The sequence below is a fragment of the Penicillium chrysogenum genome (assembly GCF_028827035.1).
Source record: "Penicillium chrysogenum strain IBT 35668 chromosome Unknown utg000001l_segment0_segment0, whole genome shotgun sequence".
NCBI lineage: Eukaryota > Fungi > Ascomycota > Eurotiomycetes > Eurotiales > Aspergillaceae > Penicillium > Penicillium chrysogenum.
Genome location: NW_026622749.1, coordinates 188,729 through 208,405, shown reverse-complemented (window position 1 = coordinate 208,405; position 19,677 = coordinate 188,729). Strand labels below are relative to the sequence as shown.

General features: G+C 50.9%; 9 protein-coding genes across 9 annotated transcripts; 3 read left to right on the top strand and 6 right to left on the bottom strand.

The window, feature by feature from the left end:
* Positions 1-718: 718 nt before the first annotated feature.
* Positions 719-2,273, top strand: N7489_000089 (phosphotransferase family protein; the record flags this gene model as incomplete). The annotated part of the gene is made up of 2 exons (XM_056705845.1): positions 719-886; positions 933-2,273. The coding sequence occupies 2 exons, from the start codon at positions 719-721 to the stop codon at positions 2,271-2,273; spliced, it is 1,509 nt and encodes a 502-aa protein (XP_056570147.1).
* A 419-nt stretch (positions 2,274-2,692) lies between these two features.
* Positions 2,693-3,247, top strand: N7489_000088 (40S ribosomal protein eS25; the record flags this gene model as incomplete). The annotated part of the gene is made up of 4 exons (XM_056705844.1): positions 2,693-2,695; positions 2,763-2,817; positions 2,956-3,165; positions 3,225-3,247. The coding sequence occupies 4 exons, from the start codon at positions 2,693-2,695 to the stop codon at positions 3,245-3,247; spliced, it is 291 nt and encodes a 96-aa protein (XP_056570146.1).
* Positions 3,248-3,534: 287 nt separating this feature from the next.
* Positions 3,535-4,372, bottom strand: N7489_000087 (putative heme/steroid binding domain protein; the record flags this gene model as incomplete). Its single annotated transcript, XM_056705843.1, has 2 exons — positions 3,535-4,029; positions 4,115-4,372. 2 exons carry the CDS (start codon positions 4,370-4,372, stop codon positions 3,535-3,537), a joined length of 753 nt encoding a protein of 250 aa, XP_056570145.1.
* Positions 4,373-4,694: 322 nt separating this feature from the next.
* On the bottom strand, positions 4,695-6,053 carry N7489_000086 (GTR/RAG family Ras-related GTP-binding protein; the record flags this gene model as incomplete). Its single annotated transcript, XM_056705842.1, has 4 exons — positions 4,695-4,863; positions 4,917-5,600; positions 5,658-5,759; positions 5,812-6,053. The coding sequence occupies 4 exons, from the start codon at positions 6,051-6,053 to the stop codon at positions 4,695-4,697; spliced, it is 1,197 nt and encodes a 398-aa protein (XP_056570144.1).
* Positions 6,054-7,445: 1,392 nt separating this feature from the next.
* Positions 7,446-9,409, bottom strand: N7489_000085 (uncharacterized protein; the record flags this gene model as incomplete). Its single annotated transcript, XM_056705841.1, has 5 exons — positions 7,446-8,238; positions 8,287-8,736; positions 8,796-9,089; positions 9,148-9,236; positions 9,302-9,409. 5 exons carry the CDS (start codon positions 9,407-9,409, stop codon positions 7,446-7,448), a joined length of 1,734 nt encoding a protein of 577 aa, XP_056570143.1.
* A 247-nt stretch (positions 9,410-9,656) lies between these two features.
* N7489_000084 (putative short chain dehydrogenase/reductase) lies at positions 9,657-11,162 on the top strand (the record flags this gene model as incomplete). The annotated part of the gene is made up of 2 exons (XM_056705840.1): positions 9,657-9,663; positions 10,216-11,162. The coding sequence occupies 2 exons, from the start codon at positions 9,657-9,659 to the stop codon at positions 11,160-11,162; spliced, it is 954 nt and encodes a 317-aa protein (XP_056570142.1).
* Positions 11,163-11,291: 129 nt separating this feature from the next.
* Positions 11,292-13,209, bottom strand: N7489_000083 (putative acid phosphatase; the record flags this gene model as incomplete). Its single annotated transcript, XM_056705839.1, has 5 exons — positions 11,292-12,205; positions 12,264-12,598; positions 12,658-12,823; positions 13,053-13,065; positions 13,120-13,209. The coding sequence occupies 5 exons, from the start codon at positions 13,207-13,209 to the stop codon at positions 11,292-11,294; spliced, it is 1,518 nt and encodes a 505-aa protein (XP_056570141.1).
* A 407-nt stretch (positions 13,210-13,616) lies between these two features.
* Positions 13,617-16,746, bottom strand: N7489_000082 (ribonuclease Z; the record flags this gene model as incomplete). The annotated part of the gene is made up of 2 exons (XM_056705838.1): positions 13,617-14,331; positions 14,396-16,746. The coding sequence occupies 2 exons, from the start codon at positions 16,744-16,746 to the stop codon at positions 13,617-13,619; spliced, it is 3,066 nt and encodes a 1,021-aa protein (XP_056570140.1).
* A 957-nt stretch (positions 16,747-17,703) lies between these two features.
* On the bottom strand, positions 17,704-19,545 carry N7489_000081 (bZIP transcription factor; the record flags this gene model as incomplete). Its single annotated transcript, XM_056705837.1, has 2 exons — positions 17,704-18,527; positions 18,588-19,545. 2 exons carry the CDS (start codon positions 19,543-19,545, stop codon positions 17,704-17,706), a joined length of 1,782 nt encoding a protein of 593 aa, XP_056570139.1.
* Between the last annotated feature and the right edge of the window lie 132 nt (positions 19,546-19,677).

Here is a 19,677-nt window from a genome sequence, read left to right as displayed (position 1 = left end):
TTCATGTGTTCCATGGCGGCTTAGCTGTATCTAGGATTTCTTTGTTCATGTCTGCTCATCCTTACGGAGTGCTACTCTAGCTTTTTCGCTCTTTGTCTTTTGATATATTGATCATAGATCATAGTATGTGATTTTATAATTACCATCAAGTTCGTTAAGACTTTTGACGGGGACAAGCCTTGTATAGCTTGGAAGGGTTTGGATACGGCTCCTCTGTCGACTCTTCTAGAGTCCTTGATACTTTCCACTCCTTAGGCGTGTATCCACCCAAGATTGAGTACAAAGAATTGATGGAAAGCAATCCGAGTTAAAGAAACACCTCCCTAATCAAAATGGTTCCATTCGTAAATAGCGGGCTTTCACACTATTCTTTTTGTCAACGGAGCAATCCCCAGTCTATTAATGGAACACATTCATTGGAGATAGAAGAACGCCAATTTCTTTGAAAAACCCCCTTGACATTCAATGATTGTTTCTACGCGAATGGCATGTGGCATGGGCATGGGCATAGGCATAGGCATAGGCATAAAAACAATATTTAGGGAGGGAAATATCCCATACAATGCCTGACTTCGGCATCTTCCACATCGTTCGACTTCGACTTGGAACACACTCTCACAATCCATCCTACCAGTTCGAAATAAGCTTACTCTTTTATGCTGCGGCCATCATCTACATCTACCTATAATTCCTCTGCTAGCCTCCAACACCGTTCATTATGGGGAATCTTTCGCAGTCTCTTTCTCAGCACCTCCGGGGAATCGCTGGCGGAATCGTTTCATTCCCATTATCAATCGTGAATTGTCTCATGCGACGTGGAACTGAGGATTCTGACGACGAAGGCGACGATGAGTCGGATTCCATCGATATTGACCCATTCGAAGCAGTATTGGAAAGGGTGCAAGTGAAGCATATTAGTAGATACGTCGCAGCAATTCGAGCGAAGAAGCACCCAAGCGGCAAGAAAATCCCCGTCGTTTGAGGTTGGAACTCCTGTTCCCGTTTGGGAGCATCTTTGCTATAGGGTGAAATTTGCCGACGGGGTTAGCTGGATGCTCAAAGTCCCAGCTATCGGAACCCCTGATCAATTCGACGAAGATGATGCCGAGGCCCTTCGCTCGGAAGCGTTGGCAATGATGATGTTACGGCGCGAGACGACCATCCCAATTCCCGAAGTCTTTTCATACAACAATACATGCAAAAACAAGCTCAAAGTTCCCTTCATTCTCATGGAATTCATCGATGCTCGGCCTTTGGATGAAGTTTGGCATGATCGGGAATCTCCGAAAGAGGTTGTACAGGCTCGGCGCACACGCTGTTTGCAGGATATTGCTGCGGCGTATCTCCAGCTTGGAAAATACACATTCAACAAATGTGCGCCACTGAAATTTGACGATCAAGATTGCCTTACCGGTGTTGTACCCGTGGAGAACGACCCATTCTCTGGCTTCAGAGAGGTTTGCACTTCTCGTCTTGACCGGTGGGGGCAAGAGTCTGAGTCCGAAAAGGGGTTGCTGAAGCTTCTTCGGATGTTCGTCGACTGGACTCCGGAATCAAGTGACGGAAAATCATTCGTTTTATGTCATCCAAACCCCAATATCTTCAACTTCCTTGTTGCAGAGGACGGTTCTGTGCGGGCAATCCTCGATTGGCACGGCGCGCACGCCAACCCGCCGAGTATAGGGAATGAGCAGTATCCACTGTGGCTGATGCGCGACTGGGATCCGACCGTATATATGTGGAGCGAAGATATGGAACGGAGAGAACATGACGAGGATGATATGTGGGAAGACTCGCCGGACACGCTGGAGTTCTATCGAAATGTCTACGCGCAATGTATCGCAAATCTACGACCAGAAAGCGAGAATGCCAAACTGACCCGAAATTCCCCTCTCTTTCAACACTTGATGACGGCAACGAGCCACACGCTGTTTAGTTTAGGCCAAGCGGGAAAGATCTTTGACGAAGTTGTGAAGCGAGTGGAGAAGCATGTGGATGATAACAGCTGTCCTGCCTCAGTCGACTCGCCCAACGAAAATGAAAAAGACAACAAAAAAGATAGTTCTTCCAAAGAGGATGCGTCATGCGATCACAACTCACCAGACGAGACTGAGGACCACGTCGAACATGGTAGTATCGAAGCGGACACGGATGAAGATGAAGACGAACATTTTGACATGGATGAGTTTATCGAGGCTCTGGGCAGAGACGGTCTGAGTGAACATCGAAAAAAGCTTTTCAAGGCGGGCTTTGAGGCTTTATTTATTAGTTAACGAGATTTGTGTTGTTCGGTGTATGGGGTGATGCACGATGACTTCAAAGTCTGAAGTTGTCAGGCATTATTGAAGTTGGAGAATAAACAAGTACGGGTATTAGAAAAACATAGAAAAACATAGTTTTAGTTGATTCCTTTGATCCCAGACACTTTTTTCACATCTCCAGGAGCACCACAAAAGGATATCCCGTTGGTCGTAAAATATAAAAGACACCTCAGGCGTCAACCCTCTGGGATGATGTCAGCTATATTATATAATCAAACACACCACCTGGGCAGCCTTGGAGCCAATGACAACATGCAGACTAACCGATCAAGGGCTTAGGGCTCACCTCAGTCACGCCCCACTCCCTTTTCGCACTTGAGCGGCTTCTGGACGTCGCCCTCTTCCTTTGAACATCCACCTCATCCGACAAAATGGTGAGTTCCCAAGCACCCTAATATACAACCCGGAAGACACCAATACTAATCGAAATGTGACGAACAGGCGCCCGCAGCAACCGGAGGCAAGAAGCAAAAGAAGAAGTGGTCCAAGGGCAAGGGTACGCAATCACCAACCATGCGATCGTGACGATTTCCGTCGAGTTCTCTCCCATAAGGCACGAAAGAAATCGTTGGACGAGCTGGACATACGCAATATCCGAGAAGCAACATTTACTGACATGTCTTTCGCCCTACAGTCAAGGACAAGGCCCAGCACGCCGTCGTTCTCGACAAGGCCACCAACGACAAGCTCCAGAAGGATGTCCAGTCCTACCGTCTGATCACTGTCGCCACCCTTGTCGATCGTCTTAAGATCAACGGCAGCCTTGCCCGCCAGGCTCTCAACGACCTTGAGGCTAACGGCCAGATCAAGAAGGTCGTCGGTCACTCCAGCCTGAGCATCTACAGTGCGTTGCTCTCCAATATCCTCCCGCGAATTCTCAATACTGATAACCTCTCTCAATAGCCCGTGCCGTCACCGCCGAGTAAACTTCTCGTCTCTCGTCTTTTCTCGCGGTTTTCTTTTCCTTGCTACGAATGATATCATTTACCATGGGAAGCCCGGCTGGGCATGATGCATAGTGGATTAACGTCGACTCTTGAAGAGTGTGGAACATTCGCACTCCTGGTAGTGCGAACTGAATCAAAAAATCTACAAAACTTCATGAAAAAGAACATACGTCATATTCCGTAGACTTATCTCGACCTCTACCACCTACCATTTACACTACCAACACCGCGAAAAGGAAGAAAAAGAAAAGAAACACAACGTAGTCCTACGACTTTTCCATCATCGCACTCCTCTTCGGTCGCTGCTTCTGCGCACTCTCACAAAGCGGCCACGGCTCTCCATGCACACCTCCATCTTCAACCACCCTCCCAGCCTCAAAATATTTTGCATGATTCGCAAAGAACCCAGTCCACCTCTTCACAGTCTCCTCAACCCGCGCTCTGGCAGCACGTAGCTCCTTCTCGCGACGGATTTTCCTCTGCGCAGACGTCACGCCCTCATCCTCGACATCCTCAACGGGCAGGAACATAATCTCGACACCGCGCAAGTCGTTCGTAAGATCCTCCTTAAAGCAGCCCGTGACGAAAGCGCGCGTTGCGTCCCGCCCCGCGAAGAAGTTGTAGCTCCCGCCCGGTCCGTAGATCATACGGTTTGCCGACACATCGAAGATGGTCCCGTTCACCGCAACGTAGAGGGGGAGGTTGGTGTCTGTGCCATTGTAGAGGGATAGTTGGCTCGGTGTCAGGGTAACTGGGCCTTGCTTTATTTTTGAAATGCAGGTGTTAGCTTGAATCGTTCCTTGACTTTTTCTTTTTTTGTAAACTCGAGCGCTGGGTTTGGCATACCACCCACTGCTTCACCACCGGCCATCTTGTATACCATGGTCTGTACCCCCACAGAACGGACTCGGAGGAGGTCATGTAATAGGAGAGACCGCCGCACGCTAGGAGTAGGGTGACAATCACCCGGATTATGTCCAGTAGGCTTATGCCGTGGTCTTGGTCGGTTTCATCATTGATGGTGTGCTGTCTGGGGTTTGACTCTTTGTCGGGCCCATTGCTGGACTTTGACGTGGCTGTTGGTCGCTGGCGGAGTTCTGACATCTCACTCGAATTTTGAGGCAATTGAGTTGTAAGATCAGACGATGACCATTTAAATTGTTGTCATTGGAGTTGCACAGGTGGAGGGACCTCAGGACTTGGCTGACAAAACCCCAAGGCCGGGCCCCGAGTGGACTTTCCAAGGTTGACTTGTGCACAACTTCGCATTCATAAGACCTGAGCTGGATTTTCTATTCAACTTCTTTCTTTCTCCAAGTTGCATTTGCTAAAGATGCAAGCGGCTTGAATTCACAGTGGGAAAATACACCCTGCTCTTTGGTTCTAACGTGTTCTAACGTCAAATTTGTCTCGATTTTAATTTCTATCATTTCTTTGCAGTTGCAGATTCCCCTCCTTGGGCCCCGGATCCTTCTTCCCAACTGCGCGAGAACACTTCATTCAGGGCGTCTTGGAAAGTACGGCAGTTCATGTCAATCAGACCTCGCTTGTCCTTGGCTTCGGGGTTGCGAATCACCGAGACTAGACAGAGGTACCTGGGGAATAAAGTCAACATAGATAATAAAAACACACTTGCTGGGAGACTTACTTGTTCATCTCCATCAAATGAATCATGGTCTGATCATGCAGCACCACGTGGCTTTCCGCTTCTTGGATCTGGTCGCCCAATCGCTTGCGAACTGGATGGTCCCATGAGTACAACTCGGAGATATCGACAATCACATCGATATAATCAGAGCACATCTCGTAGCAAGCCATGTCAACGGGTCGGGTGTCGGAGGCGATATAAATTTTACTGAGAACATCGAAGAGGTATGTCTTTTCAAACCCACAGTTGTTGGCGAGGGTGTTGATGAGGTTCTCAAGTGTAGATAGGTTGGGGATCAGCTTCTGGATCACTTTGCTGAAGGCTTCAAAGACGGAGTAATCATAGATGGAAGTCAGATAGTAGTGCACGGGCGCATTCTCATATCCAGCGTCACTGAGCTCGTCGGAGATGCGCTGCACAATGTCCTGGAACGTGTCGGTGCGGTACTCATCTGACAGTCCGTCGACTTTGTGAATGAAGACTTCGATGTTTATACCGGGATAGAACTGCTGGACAGTCAATATGGTGCGGTTGAGCCGCGCCACCGAGTCCAGGTAGTCGTCCTGCGCGTCGATCACCCAAACCAGGGCTCCCAGACTGCCGAATATGTCCTCAAGATCGAAGGCAGACTCAAAGTACTCAAGCTGACCTGGGAAATCCCAGACTTGGAAGTCCATAAAAGAGCTGCAAGCTCCAGGTCAGCGGAAAGCGCATTAGGTACGTTCTTTCTTTGGGGCTTACTGGATCGAGTCCTTCTGAATCCGGGTCGTGGACTCCAAAAAGAGTGTCTCATTTGGTGGCATCTTATGGAATACCACACTAGCAATGGACGACTTACCACTCCTAGTACATGGTTAATATCTCTGTTGTGCGAGATCTGGCAGCGAAAACTTGCCGGCGGAGTCCCATTAGAAGAAGACGAGGTTTAACATCAGGACCTTTGGTGTTGGGCACAGAGGCCGATTTGGCCTGGGTAGGCGCAGCCACTTGACTGTTTCCCTGTAAATTATCCAGAAGGCTTAGCTCGGCTTCAGTCTTATGGAATGGAATTTCACGCCGTCGCTTCCAAAAGTCGAACTCGCGTCCTATAAAAGGAGCACGAGGCCAGCTCACGTGGGCTAACGGTGAGTCGGACATTTAATCAAACAAGCGGTGTATGCATTTTGGGGAGAATTGGTGAATCAAGAGACAGGCTATGGTTATTAGGATGAAGGATTCATGAGGTAGGGGCAGGGTGGAATAAATCAACGCATCACATGTCGGGGGCGAAAAAAAGAGGGCGTTGGGCAGTCAGCGAACCCAACCAGGCTAATATCCCTTAGAATAATAAGGAAAGGCCCGAGGCTGAAGACGGAGACCCGTGGATTCAAGATGGCACTGTCTTGCAACGGCCCGTTCTGACAGCAACCGTGACAGACGCCCCAAAATTGGAAATCCATGTTCAGTCCATCCCAGAGCACATTTGCTTCCAAGAAAGGTCTCCGGGGCTTCTTCCATCCCCTGGGAAATAGCAAAAAGGATCCGGAACCAAGCAGATGTCTCACAACGGCCCGTGCATGGATGCAGCGGGACACGGTAACTAACCGAGCTTCGCCGAATGTCCCGGCCGTGATTTGAGGTATTTATAGGGAGGATTGTTTGGTGGGATGTATTTTGAGCGAAAAAGAGTTTCTTACCTCCATTGAACGGGCAGACATCTAGATATAGAATGTTAGAATCCGAGGTATGCATAGAGAACGGACTGGGTGTACTTGCTGCGCAATTTAATTTGTATTAGACGGGGATAGTCAGACCAATGCAAAGTCAAGATGCTCCTTTGATCACGAAGAATATGGTGAAAGGAACTGGTCGAGCTCAATTTAACGGCAAACACCGACTGTTGACATCTGCATGTGCTAATCTCGCCTAGGACGAATGCCGGAAGAATCCCAGTTTATGTCTGGGATGGTGGTACAGGGTCGGATATCTGCAGTCAGACCTGTATCATTGTCTGAATGTTGAGAGTTTCAATTCGCAGCGGAATAGGGTTGGTTGGGGTGATCGTTGAGTAACCGTTGTGCCGTTCGAATGCGGGGGTTGGAGTAGCTCGGGAGCTACGAAGCGAAGCGAAGGGCGATCGGGCACTGATATCCAGGGCGCACAATAGCGCAGTAAGTAAGCTGGGAAATTTGGTCTCAAAGATGTAAGAATTTCTGTGATTTGAAGGGATACTTGTCAAGAAATTGTGCTAAGGAGGAGAGGATGGGGGAAGAGGAAGAGCAGAAAGGCGGAGCCGTTATCTTCGAGCTCCTATCTTATCGGCTCTAATCTGTGCCAGACCGCCTTTTGTATTCTGCCACTCTATTACCGCCTATTCCAGGGCCATCACACACCTCCTTAACACCTCTTATTTCATTTATGATGCTTGACCAAGGGCAGAAGAGATGGCCCAATGGATGATTGTAATATTTTGTAAATGCTGTTCTATTATTGAGCATGTGGATGTAATTGGAAAGGAATAACTTTTTTTGATCATTAACCTCTACAAGTTCATACAGCAACCATCCGGTGGCTGTGTCCATGAGCATGTTTATGCCCATGCTGATGACCCAGATAATCGCTGATCCGATGCTTCCCCTGCTCCTGGGGCTCTTCCTCCTCTTCCTCTTCCTCGTCCTCGAGTGCAGGCCACTCTTCCCAGCCATCTTCCCACATCTTTGCTATCTTATCCGTCTTCTCCTCTCTGCTCATTTTCTTGTTCTTCATCACCTTCTCCCACTTCTTCATGTCCGTATCGTCTAGAAGACACTCATCCAGCAAAGTACTGATCTTGGCACTGTCAATACCTTCCCCGATAAACACTATTTCCTGGCGACGATCACCCCAGGGACCTTTGAAATCATTTTGGATGGATTCCCGCACATCCTTGTCTTCTGGCCAGTTCTCATCGGGGACTTCAGCAAACCAAGGCCCACCGCATCCGACTGTCATCATACCACCTGCTTGACTCCATTCTCCAAATTGCCAGGGCCTGGTTGTGAGCCAGAAGAAGCCCTTGGAGCGGAGAACTGGACCGAAAGCCGGGTTGGTACGTTTGTTCTTCAGAATGTCTGCTGGGTCAGGCTGGTCGAAGTCTTCCACCGACTCGGAATCGGAGTCTGTGTCCATTGCGTCTTCTTCCTCTCCTTCCTCTCCTTCCTCGTCGCCTTCTTCTTCTTCTTCTTCTTCTTCTTCTTCGACTTCGTTGTTCTGAAGAATGATGAATTTGTCGTGAAGAAGCCCGAAGAGGCGGCGCGGATGGAAGGGTCGCCGGGCAGTGTAAACGAAGTTGTTGATACCATACCTGCAATGGTGAGCAAATTGTCCATAAATGAATTGTCGGCAAACTTACTCCAAGGTCTCTGGTTTCGGTGCCATCCGTTCACCGTTGCCTGTCGTCTGTAGTGTCATTTCGTGCAGACTCTGCAGCCACCCAGGGCCAGAGGCAGCACGGACAAAATCAAATTTGTTTGTGTTGATGATTTCCCGGACATCTATTTGAGAGTAATTTGACTCGAGTATCTTTGCGGCTGGGTTCAGCAGCTTCAGCAAACTCATGACCTTATCGCGTGTTGCTTGATCAACCGTCTCGATCTTATTGAGAATCAACACATCGGCGAACTCAATCTGATCCACCATGAGATCAGATATTGTGCGCTCATCCTCGGGGATGATCTCTTCTCTCCCATAGCGGTCGGAGAGGAACTCTGCTGTATCGAAGCTGGAAAGCAAGTTGAAGGCATCAATGACGGTAACAGTAGTGTCTAGCCTAGCCATTGTGTGCAAGCCACCTAGATCCACGCTATGTCAAGACATGTCAGCAAGGCTACAGTAAGGGGAGTTGTGGTGACGGAACAATACATTTCGTTCAGGATCTTCTTTGCATCGGCATTATCATTGGCAATCTGATCTTCAGCTTCCAGCATAGCCGAACTGAACTCAGCCGTGAAAGTTTCAGCCACTTGCATGGGCTCGCTTATACCAGTCGATTCAATGACGACGTAGTCCACCTCATTCCGTTTGGTCAGAGCTGCCAGTTCAGACAGCAAGTCTCCACGCAGAGTGCAGCAGATGCATCCGTTTTGAAGTCGAATGAGCTTCTCGGTGGTCTGGGAGACTTTGTGGTTTTGGATGAGGGTTGCGTCGATGTTCAGCCTAATGGAACGAAGCAGTTAGCTTACGGTCTATACCCTCCGTTCAATGTGGAACTCACTGGCTCATATCATTGACAATGACGGCAATCCGTAACCCATGGTCAGGGGACTTAAGGATGTGTTTGAGGAGTGTTGTCTTGCCGCTTCCCTGTACACGGGTGTTAGTGTCTATGGAGATGACTCAACGTTGATACAATTGATCCCATCTCATACCAGGAAACCGGAAAGCAAGGTGACAGGCATCTGCCGTGTCTTGGGCTTTCGCTCTGTAGGAGCTGGGACATTGTAGGAGACTGTGTCTCTTCCAGAATCGATGACCATAATGAAGAGTAACTTTTGTGCTTAGGTATACAACCTAAGAAGAAAGAAGAAAGAGAAGGAGAAGAGAAGAAGGAGCTGAACCCCTGGCAATTCTAGGATATTACATTATATAGCATCTTCTCCAGGGCTCTCCCAGGGCGTCTCCAAGTTCCTCACGCTCCAATGCTGTTGCATCCCTGATGTGGTACAAGTGTCAATACAGAACCTCCAAGGTTGAAAGTATACCAGTGGAGCTATAGCTGAGCCAATGAAGTGTATGATTTCAAATGGCGATGATAATTGCTGTGCTCTAAGTGGCCAGCATGAATCGTCCGCAAGGTACCTGGCTGGCGCCGTGGACTTTCACGGTCCTCATTTAATGACATCGGTTTTTGAAAGACAGTATTAAGGCGCTTGTGATTGGTCTTTTGTTGATTTCCGGACTGGATGCTCATTTCCGGGGAATCGACATATGTAGGGTTAGACCACTGGATAGACCTAAGAATGGGATAAATGACATATTTGGATCTCTTAATATCCCACATAAAGGACTTTGACAAGATAAGGCTTCAACTATTTCATCCAAGATGATTTTCAATACTAATTTCTTCAGTTATGACATTCTCTGATAATAGTCTTCCATCTTCTCTAATCAACATCGGTGCTCGGCTCGATACGCGGGCCGATAACAGCCAAATCGCCGATCCGAGAGGAATGCGGAGGTGACCTCAAAGGAACCTATAAAAGGGTGTTTTGAACTGACAGGATAGAAACAACATCATCTCCATCAAAATGACCGACCTGGGAACGTTCACCAAACCCCCTAGCCTACCTCGGCCTCTTCACCCTGGGGAAAGCCGCGTTGTCCCTAACCCGTCAAGCAACAAACTTCCTTCTCCCCAGTACACTCTGCAAGCGCTACAACCCCACCAAAACAAACTGGGCCCTCGTCACCGGCGCAACAGACGGCATAGGTTTCGGCTTCGGTCAGGAGCTCTGCGCGCGCGGTTTCAACGTCATCCTGCATGGCCGGAACGCTGAGAAACTCGAGCGTCGGCGTCGAGAACTGCAGGCCCTGTTCCCCGCAGTCTCTGCCCATATACTTGTGCGCGATGCGCAGAATGTCACTGCGGATATCGACGACGTTAATGCCGAAGTCCGCGATATAATTCGTCGCAATAATAGGACGATCGGTTCCCAGGGTGATCCCGGCAGGTTGACTGTCCTTATTAATAATGTCGGTGGTGAGACGAGGCCTTCTACGCTCCTAAAGGAGTATACTTTTGAGGATGTGCAGGCGACCATTTCACGGAATGCCACATTTGCCATTCAGATTACCCGTGTACTGGCCGGACAGCTGGAAGAGAATGCGCCTGGTCTGGTGATGAATGTCTCTTCTATTGCGGCGTTCGGATTGCCGTATATCAGTATTTATAGCTCAACCAAGGGATTTGTGGATTCCTTTACGAAGTCGCTGCGCGCGGAGTTTGCCGCTGAAGGGAAGAAGATCGAGGTTATGGGCCTTCGAGTCGCCGAGGTCAGGACTGCTGGGTATGATGTGGAGAGTAACTTGTTTGTTCCTGAGGCGAGAGTGCTGGCTTCTGCTGGCTTGAATCGGGTTGGGTGTGGTCAGGAAATCGTGTGGGCTTATTTCTGGCATTGGTTGCAGGGCTTGTCGTTTGAATATCTACCGCGCTGGATGCTGATGAAGGTTGCTGCGATGAAGCTGAAGGCAATCAGATCAGATCAAGAGGCTAAGGCGAAGAGCAGCTGAGATGGCTGCTGATGTTTTGTGACTCTGGCTTTCTACTTTTCACCCGTCGTAAATACATTGCACAGTGGATTAAGATACACGAGAAACAAAAATATCTCCAAGACAACAGCATTACAGTCTATAGAATATCTAGAAGCCAGCCGGGGCCTTCTCGCGATTGTCTGGGCCGTGGAGCCCTGCGCCAAGATTCGCTGTGCACTCGCCTTGCCAGTCCTTTGGCGTAAACTTATCAACAATCTCCTTGAAGGCGTTCAAGGTGCAGAATGTCTCGTCGCCAGGCAGGTGGTTCTCAGGCTTAGCAGCACAGCCGGGGATACGGATGGGTTGGTCATTGTAGCGAATACGGACATAGTGCTTCTGAAACGCCTCGCGAGCGCCTTCGGGGAAAGATTCCAGAGGCGTGCGTGCAGTATCGGAGGTGGTGAGTTGCTTCGATGCGGACTTACCGAAGAGGCGGGAAAGGACACCAGGCTTCTTGGCTGCGACGGATGGGTCGGAGAACTCCTCGAGCACGACGCCAGCGTTGGGATCGGAGCGGGGCGCTTGGGAGAAGAGCTCAACTGCAATAGAGGAAGTAAACGGAGGCCATGACTGGTCCTGGAAACCACCAACACTGGACAGGATGGCTGCCAGTGTGGTGTCGTGACAGCCGCTCATAGCAAACTTGATAGCCTTGCCAGTCTTCGGGTTGCCTGATCCGGACGCAGCGGTCTCACTGCGCCAGCCACCCTCCACGGCGGTGCTGACCATGCGGTCAACCACATCACCCATGAGAGCACCAATGCCTAGCTTACGGTACTCGCTACTCTCGCCGTAGCCAGCAAACCACTCCTCGACCGCAATTCGGTCAATAACAGCACGGCCCTTCTTGTCATAGAATTCGGATGGGAGCTTAGTGGCTGGGCCATGGGCATCGGTTGCGTTGATCGTGTCCATGATTCCAGAAAGACGAGGGTGGGAATCGACAGCAACCTTGGGCGATTCCTCGGGCATGTACTTTGACCAGAGGCTGTTCAAGTACGCCATTTGTTCAGAGTCGTTCCCTGCATTCAAATCATTAGCCGTGACGCTTATTTTCATGTCCCACTGATAAGCCCATACATCGTGCAGCGGCGCGGTCGGCAAAAAGCCGGGACAGTTGTCGGAACCGTCTACAATTTCCCTCGTTAGGGAATAGAGTCTCCTCATTGACCTGGCGGGCCACAATCACCGGGGGTGGGAAGTCAAGTGTGCGCGCACTAGCCGGGTACATGCCCCAAAATGCCTCCTGGAGCGACTCGAGAGCGCGGGGGATCGACGTAGCTCGCAGATACATATCCTCGGAATCGCTCTTGATCTGTGGCATGAACCCGAGCTGGTCAACGTATAGGTGGCGCAGCCGTTGTCCGAGCGCATAGGTCGTCTCACGGCCCTTGTCTGTGAGCTCGCCGTGCAAGCTTCAGATGGAATTATTTAGCTTTTCTCCACGTACATCACAGCTCCGTAGTGAACTTACCACATGGCTTCGACTGGTCCTCCTGGTCCTGTTGTGATCACCGCCTGGTCATTACTGCCGAATGATTCCATTTTCCGGCGCCATTGGAACCCGTTCCATTCCGAGAGGTCTTTGCTACTCGAGGCCATCTGCACCATGCGTCTTGCGACATTGCAGTATGGCCAGTCTTATCAAGTCAGCATATACTCGGGCGATACCGGTATTAGGGAATTGGCCATACATGGACTCAAGCCTGTCTTTGGGAAGTGTTAGCGGAGACCGTCGGAGAGCGGATTTGGGGCATTGGGGGTAGTCAATTGCGACATACATTTGAGAATCGGGATGAGACCGGTGTGCGTTCACCTAGCATCAGTTAGAAATGCTCTCAGGGGTAGCATCGTAAATGGATCTCTCACCATGACGAAGGAACTGTAGCGGTTAGTCATGTTGCGTCTTCGTCGATGTGGGGACCAAACCACTTACCACTTGCACCAGCTGCAGCTTCAGAGCTGGCGGGTACAGGCGAGCGAGCTCTTCCTGGGTATAGGGCTCACGGGGAATGAGGGTGGTCATCTCGAATTGGCAGAGAGATATCCAGGAAGCTATAAGATGGAATTGAGTCAAAGGAGATAAACCCCCATGGGGGCGGTGAGGGGATGAGTTGTTGGGGTAGAGCGGCTATACCGATAAGCCATTTACGTTGACGTCCAATTTACTCTCTGTAACTACCCGTGGACCATTTGCCTAAGTATGTAAGTAGTTTAGGATGAACGTGAAGATTTATTCTCTTTATATACACCGGTATCTAAAATAACAAGGGGAAAGCTGGTAATAGCTGGGAAACCTCCAAGAATCCAGCGGATATACGGTCTCCACACCTCGGCAAGTTCGCCGAAGCGTACTAGCCCTCAGATTAGTATTCTCCAACATGGAAAAAACCCTCCAAGCTATGCATGTTTGACATGGTATAATATATACAGTTAGGAACAACACTCCTCGTAGTCACTCGTCTCCCACCCCTCCTCGCTTTCACTGGCACTCCAGACAGACCGAGTGGGCACCGCCTCGCTAGTCTCAGTTGCTGCAGCTGCAACTGCCGCGGCCGTGGCAGTAGCCATTTGCTTAGCCCACTTCTTATTATTCTTCGCCTTGCGAGCATTCTCCTCCTCCTGGCGCTTCTGCTTCACGCGCTCGGCTTCCTCGGTCGCCGCTCGCTCCAAGAGCTCGATAAGTTTCTCCAGTGCTGGCGCATATGCCTGTGCAAGAGCGAAATCCCCGACCTTGATACGCATGTAGTCCATCGCTCCGGCAACGGGGCCGGTATAAACGCCAAACCTTTGGCTGGATGTTACCGAGTTGAAGTCGTCGGACAGTTCGGTGTTATTGGGGCCCACTGGTTCATCTTGAGGGTCATCGAATGGGATATCCGCATCTGCGGGCTCCTTTGCAGCCGCATCCCGTTTGGACGGGAATTTGCCTGAGTTTCGCTTCTCTACAAAGGCTACCTTCTGGTACCGCTGGCTGAAATGGGTGAGCAGGACAGCGCGCGCTTGCATGCGGCGGCCGACTTCCATTGCCTCGGAGGAGGTCGAGTGCCGTTTGGCCCTAGCCGATCCGACCATGTCGGGTTGGAAGGTGGCCTCATGGATGAGCACAGTTGAACCCTGTCCAATGGCGGCAAATTTATCAGATGGCCTGCAATCGCCAGAGTAGGAAACCTTGAATCCATTCGAGAAGACAAGGGAGACAGCGAGCGCACCCTTGCAGTGTTTGACGCGGCAAGTGAGTATGTCTGTAAGGCCGGTGGCAGACTTGAGGAGAGGAGTGAGGGGGGGAGGACTTGTCCGTGAAGTCAAGTTGAGATCGGCGACGATTAGGTAGCGGGTGTGAGAACACGGTGGTGACTTTGGAACCTTGTACATCAGGATGCGCGGAAAGAGTAAGCAGCTTGTCATATCCGAAGTCCTCAACCTGTGAATACTCTTCCAACCAGGAAATCATGGCATTGTCAGACACAACAGCCAGCCGCTTCTCCTGAAGAATCTGGGCCATATCGGTTTCACGGCTAGCAGTCGAGCCAAACCCATCCTTAAAGTTCTCCGCGTGCCAGGCCTTGATCACAGAGACCGTTCCTAGATGGTGATCAGCGTGCAAGTGGCTGATCCAGATCATTCGCAAGTTCTGAAGCACTTCACGAAGTTCTTCGGGCTCGAAAACTCGCTTTAGTTGACCAAGAGTATTCTCGCCACAATCAAGCAGATAGTAACCATACCCGGGCACCTTCAACAGTGTGGCAGAGACATTTCGGTATTTTGATGGAACAGAGGAACCAGTACCCAGCGCGATGATCTCTGCATCCGCTCCGGGCCATTCTCTGCGTTGTGCCTGCAACTTTCTCTGGAAATCAGGCTTAGCAATGCGTTTGCGAATGACTGCCATCCGTTGCTCAACAGAACGCGGGATGCTATGCAATGCAGTCGCTGGATTGAAGCGGGACATCACTTCGTCACTGTTCAACCCGAAACTAGGCTCCATGTCGATAATGAATCCGGGTTCAAGAGGCTGCAGCGGAGAATTCTGACGAGCGGCAATTGCAGATTTTGAATTAGCATTGGAGGTGCCGGGTTGGGGGAGGGACACATTGTCGTGAACAGGAACCGCATAGCTATCGCCTTTCAGTCGGGCGAGTCGAACAGTTGAGCTAGCGCAGCTGGTCAACGCCAGATAGTTCAGGCAGTGATCTGTGCTCGACACAGTATGCTTGCAGTGGGACATGCTAGCAACAAATTCCTGGAATTTAGGATGCTCAGCCACACCTGGTCCAAGAATCCAGATGAAGGCTTGCAACTCGGTCGTCACAGCCGGGGACTTCCATTCGGCCCGGCTAACCAGGTCCTCGACATACTCGGACGATGGCACTTCCATGATAGCAACGCCTTTGCCCGGTCGTGTCTGTCCCAGAACCATATCTGGAGTGATAGTCTTGCCATCCAGAGATTGAACGCTCTCGCCCTTTGTCAGAGCTGCGTACTTAACACCCTTTTCAACTTTCAATTCTTGGGCCTTCTTCGGGTCGAACTTTCCGCGGATATCGTGGTTCCGCACGATATAACAGACTGACTCCTTGGATGGAGAAGTGGACGGTAGGCTCTCGACAGTCGCACCGGGCCAGGGCTTTCGGACGAGCACCTTGATATCTGGAAGAGCATCTGGGCCACCCGGCACGGGGCCTTTGTATTGCTCAAGGTCCTTAGTTTCCGGGTTGCGAATGAATATAGCGGCCGGCATCATGACCTCAGCCAATGGGGTTTCATGAAGGGCATCCATTTTCCATGTTGAGTTGAACATATCCTGCACAATGGACTGCGTCACTAGCAGGTTCTTAGTACGCTGGTCCACATGATCTTCGGTCTGCACAGACTCCTGGAACTCGTCCAAGCTTCGCTTTCGTGGACTCTGTGAGCGCGGCTGCGTAACTTGAGAACGAGCCGATGGGCGGGGGCTAATAGGCATGGCCCAGACTTTAATGTTAGAGTCGGACCATGAGGGCTTCTCAAAGGGATCCTCGGCGCCGACAGGAATCTGCTTAGTGAGGGTCTCCGAGTCATATTCTTTCAAGTACACTGGCATGCCCTTTCGGAAAACAAACCGCCGGGCCGTAGCAAGTGTATGTGTAAGATTCGCAGGACCATGAATCGTCAGGTTAGCTTTCTGCAAGGCCGGTTCACCTTCTCGCTCCACAGTGGCCCTGCCATGTTGCTGCTCCTGGGGTGCACGAGGCTTGTGTTTTCCGCCTTCTTCCGCCTCCCTCTGCGCCTTGCGGGCAGCCTTCTTCTGATTGTCCTCTTCTATGGCTGCCAAGGAGGACGACACCGTATCGGCAAGTGTCAGAACAATTCCAATCAACCCGCCTGTGTTGGCCCATTCCGACCGCCCAGTGACAAACACATCGGTGAGGAGAGCAAGTTTAACCCCGCGCTCAGTGCATGCTCGTTGCGTGCCTTCCGATAGCTGGCCGAAAAAGTATCGCTTGTCTGGGAAGTTGAGGCAAACGCTGGTGCCGGGGGTATCGGCCGTCGGGGTCGTGATGACCTGGTAGAAGAATTTCATTGGGGAAATTCCTGCTGCAGGCGGAGGCAATGAAGTGAGTTGGAATTTGGATGGTTCACAAATCAAGTAGTCGTCTTTATCGGAGCGAAACCTGTGAGAGACTGCGCCGGCTGGAAGAAAATATGCGTTTGGGTCGATTGTAGGTTGTCTGATGCGAAGTGGCAAGGGTTTCTCTTGAGATTTCTTTTTGTCTGCTAATTGCGCCAATGACTTAGGGAAGTGTAAGCTCCTCGATCTCCGCGTTGAGTCACGAGGTTTTTGTGAGTCACGGTTTCTGACGCTGCGATACGATCGAAGGGTGGATGGCGAAATTGAGGTTCGAGGGAACGCGCTCCAGGCGACTGCGCGAGTGGTTGCCGTTGACAAGGCACCGCGCACGCAAGAGGAAGCCAACTTGCCTAGAATGGAGGGTATTGAAAGGGAAATTAATGATGAAAGGCCCCGAGGTGCTGTAATGTCAAGTAGGAAATTGGTGGATCCACGTTAGAAAGAGAAAAGCGACGGTCGAATTTTGCAGGATGGCCGGACAAAAACTCCATTTGGACCCTCTACGCATTACTACATGACCATTTCAAAAAAAAAAAATTGACAAGCATTCTATTTGGCTAAACTACATCCAGAGTACAGGCTATGCAATAAAATAAGACAATCATATGGCCGTAAATATCAAGGGTTGTGCTTTTACTCCACAGATCCTTCAGATACGCCAGTAAGCTCCAAAAATTCCATCAAGATCCTTCGTGGGAGATACACGATATAGTAAGAGACACGCGCCTTGAAACTCCCCAGGGCATCTGGAAAAGACAAAAGAAAGAAGCAACACCCCCGATGATTCGCAAAATATGGCAGGTTTCACCGTGGTGTATAGTCACAAGGCGATGACGATGGCGAGAAAGAAACGAGGGATCACATATACAAAGAAAATAAAGGCCGAAAGGGCAGGACGCTAATGGGGAATCACTGAAGGTGGGACGTGACAGCTGAGACACGCTCGAAGGCAGCGTCGATGCTGTTGCAGAGGGCATTGAAGGTTCTCTTGGCCGAATCGCTAACCTCAGAGTCGTCAACGACGAGTGTGAACTGGGCAGTCTTCTCGTTCGAAACACCTTCGAAGGCGATATCAGCAGTGGGGGGAGGAGAATCAACAAAGAGAGCAAATGCAGGATCAGACTCATCAATCTCGACATCAGGGTTCGCAACACCAATATCAGACTGACTAGTTGAGTCGCTAGCGGGACTGTCGACAACAGGAGCCTCATTCTTGGGGCTCTCGGGGATGCTGAAGGAAGAGGATTTTCCGGACAACACTTCGGCATCCAGGGCCGGGCCCTCGGGAACCTCCATCACAGCAAAAACGGGAGTGTTGCCGTAGTTCATGTCGATTCCCGAGTTCCAGCCGGCGGTGTTCATGGCCATGCTGGAGGGGTCCATACCCTGGTTGGGAACCATGACCATGTTGGCCTGGGGGTTTTGCTGCATCTGGAACTCCTGGCCACGGTTGGCGTTCGTATCCTTGGGCATAGCCTGCATGTTGGGCTGGGGTGCAGCCTGCTGGACTGGTTGTTGTTGCTGAGGTTGCTGTTGAGGTTGCTGCTGGGGCTGAGCTGGCATAGTGTCACCCATGTCGTTCAGGAAGTTGGAGAAGTGAGGAGATCCCAAAAGCATGCGGGCCAAGTCGTTCAGGCGGGCATTTTCTTCGTAGAGAGCACGGTTCTGAAGGCGAGCCTCGTGGGCCTCGTTGGTTCTAGCGGCCACCTCGCTTTCGAGCTGACCAATGTATTCTAGTGGGAGGCGTTAGCAAAAGGGACACTACACATAGTCAGGTGTTCAGATGGTCATACCCTTGCGGCGAGATCGGAAAGCGCGAGCGGAAACCTTGTTTCGCAACTGGCGGCGCTCTTTGCTGCTGAGCTTCTTACCCTCCTCGCTAGCCAGAAGACGCTCATCTTCATCCATATCGGCCTCATCCTTCCGGGCCTTGGCCATCTGTGGCATACCGCTAGATGGACTGGGGGAGCCCTCGCCATTGGCAATGGCATTCTGCCGCATCTGCTGGAGTAGACGAGAGATACGCTCTTCGACCACGGGGTCCGGGTTGCGAGGACCGCGGGCCTGAGGCATAGCATCGGGAACTTGATCCGGACGCTGCTGCTGTATCTCAGGGCGGACCATCTCATTCTGCTTTTGTTGCTGGGCCTTGGCCATCGCAGCCTGCTGCTGATGCATGCCGGGGTACATACGACCGACCTGCGTGGACGGACCAGCCTGAACCAGCTCATGCCCTCCGAGGGCGTTGGGATCGACATATTGGCCCTTGTTCCCCGGGTTTGTCGGGTAGAAATATGGCGAGGGATTCATGTTTTCGGGATCAATCTCCATCTCCGACGGGTTACGGCCTGGTGCGGTGTTGAAGTCGAATTGTGCGTCCTCTCGCTTCATGTGATGACCAGCATACACGTCAGCGTTCACAGGAAATCCTTGACCATTGTTGAAGCCCATCGGGATCTGGCTGTAGGACATGGACAAAGCACCGGGTGGGAGACCGGTCTGTTGTCTGTGTTCATCATACTGGTGGCTTGGGGCCTGGAATGCGAGGGGAGACTGGCCACTTGAAGCGAAGCTGGCACTGCGGGCGTCACTGGCACTGAACTCGGTGCTTGCGACCGAGGGCTGGCTGACCATGACCTTTGAGCGGGAGGGGTCGGATGTGTAGGTGAGTTGATCGAAGTTGATGAATGAGTCGAGATCTTGGTCATAGTTGGCAACTGGTTGCATCGGGTTTTCTGCGAGAGTCGCCATGGTGATCTGAATAAGCCCCTCGACTGTGCAGGGGGGTAGGTATGGCGTAAAATATGGCGTGAGCTAGATATAATAAGTGAGATAGATGAACGAGAGATAAAGAGGGCAAATATATGAATAAAACGGATCCGA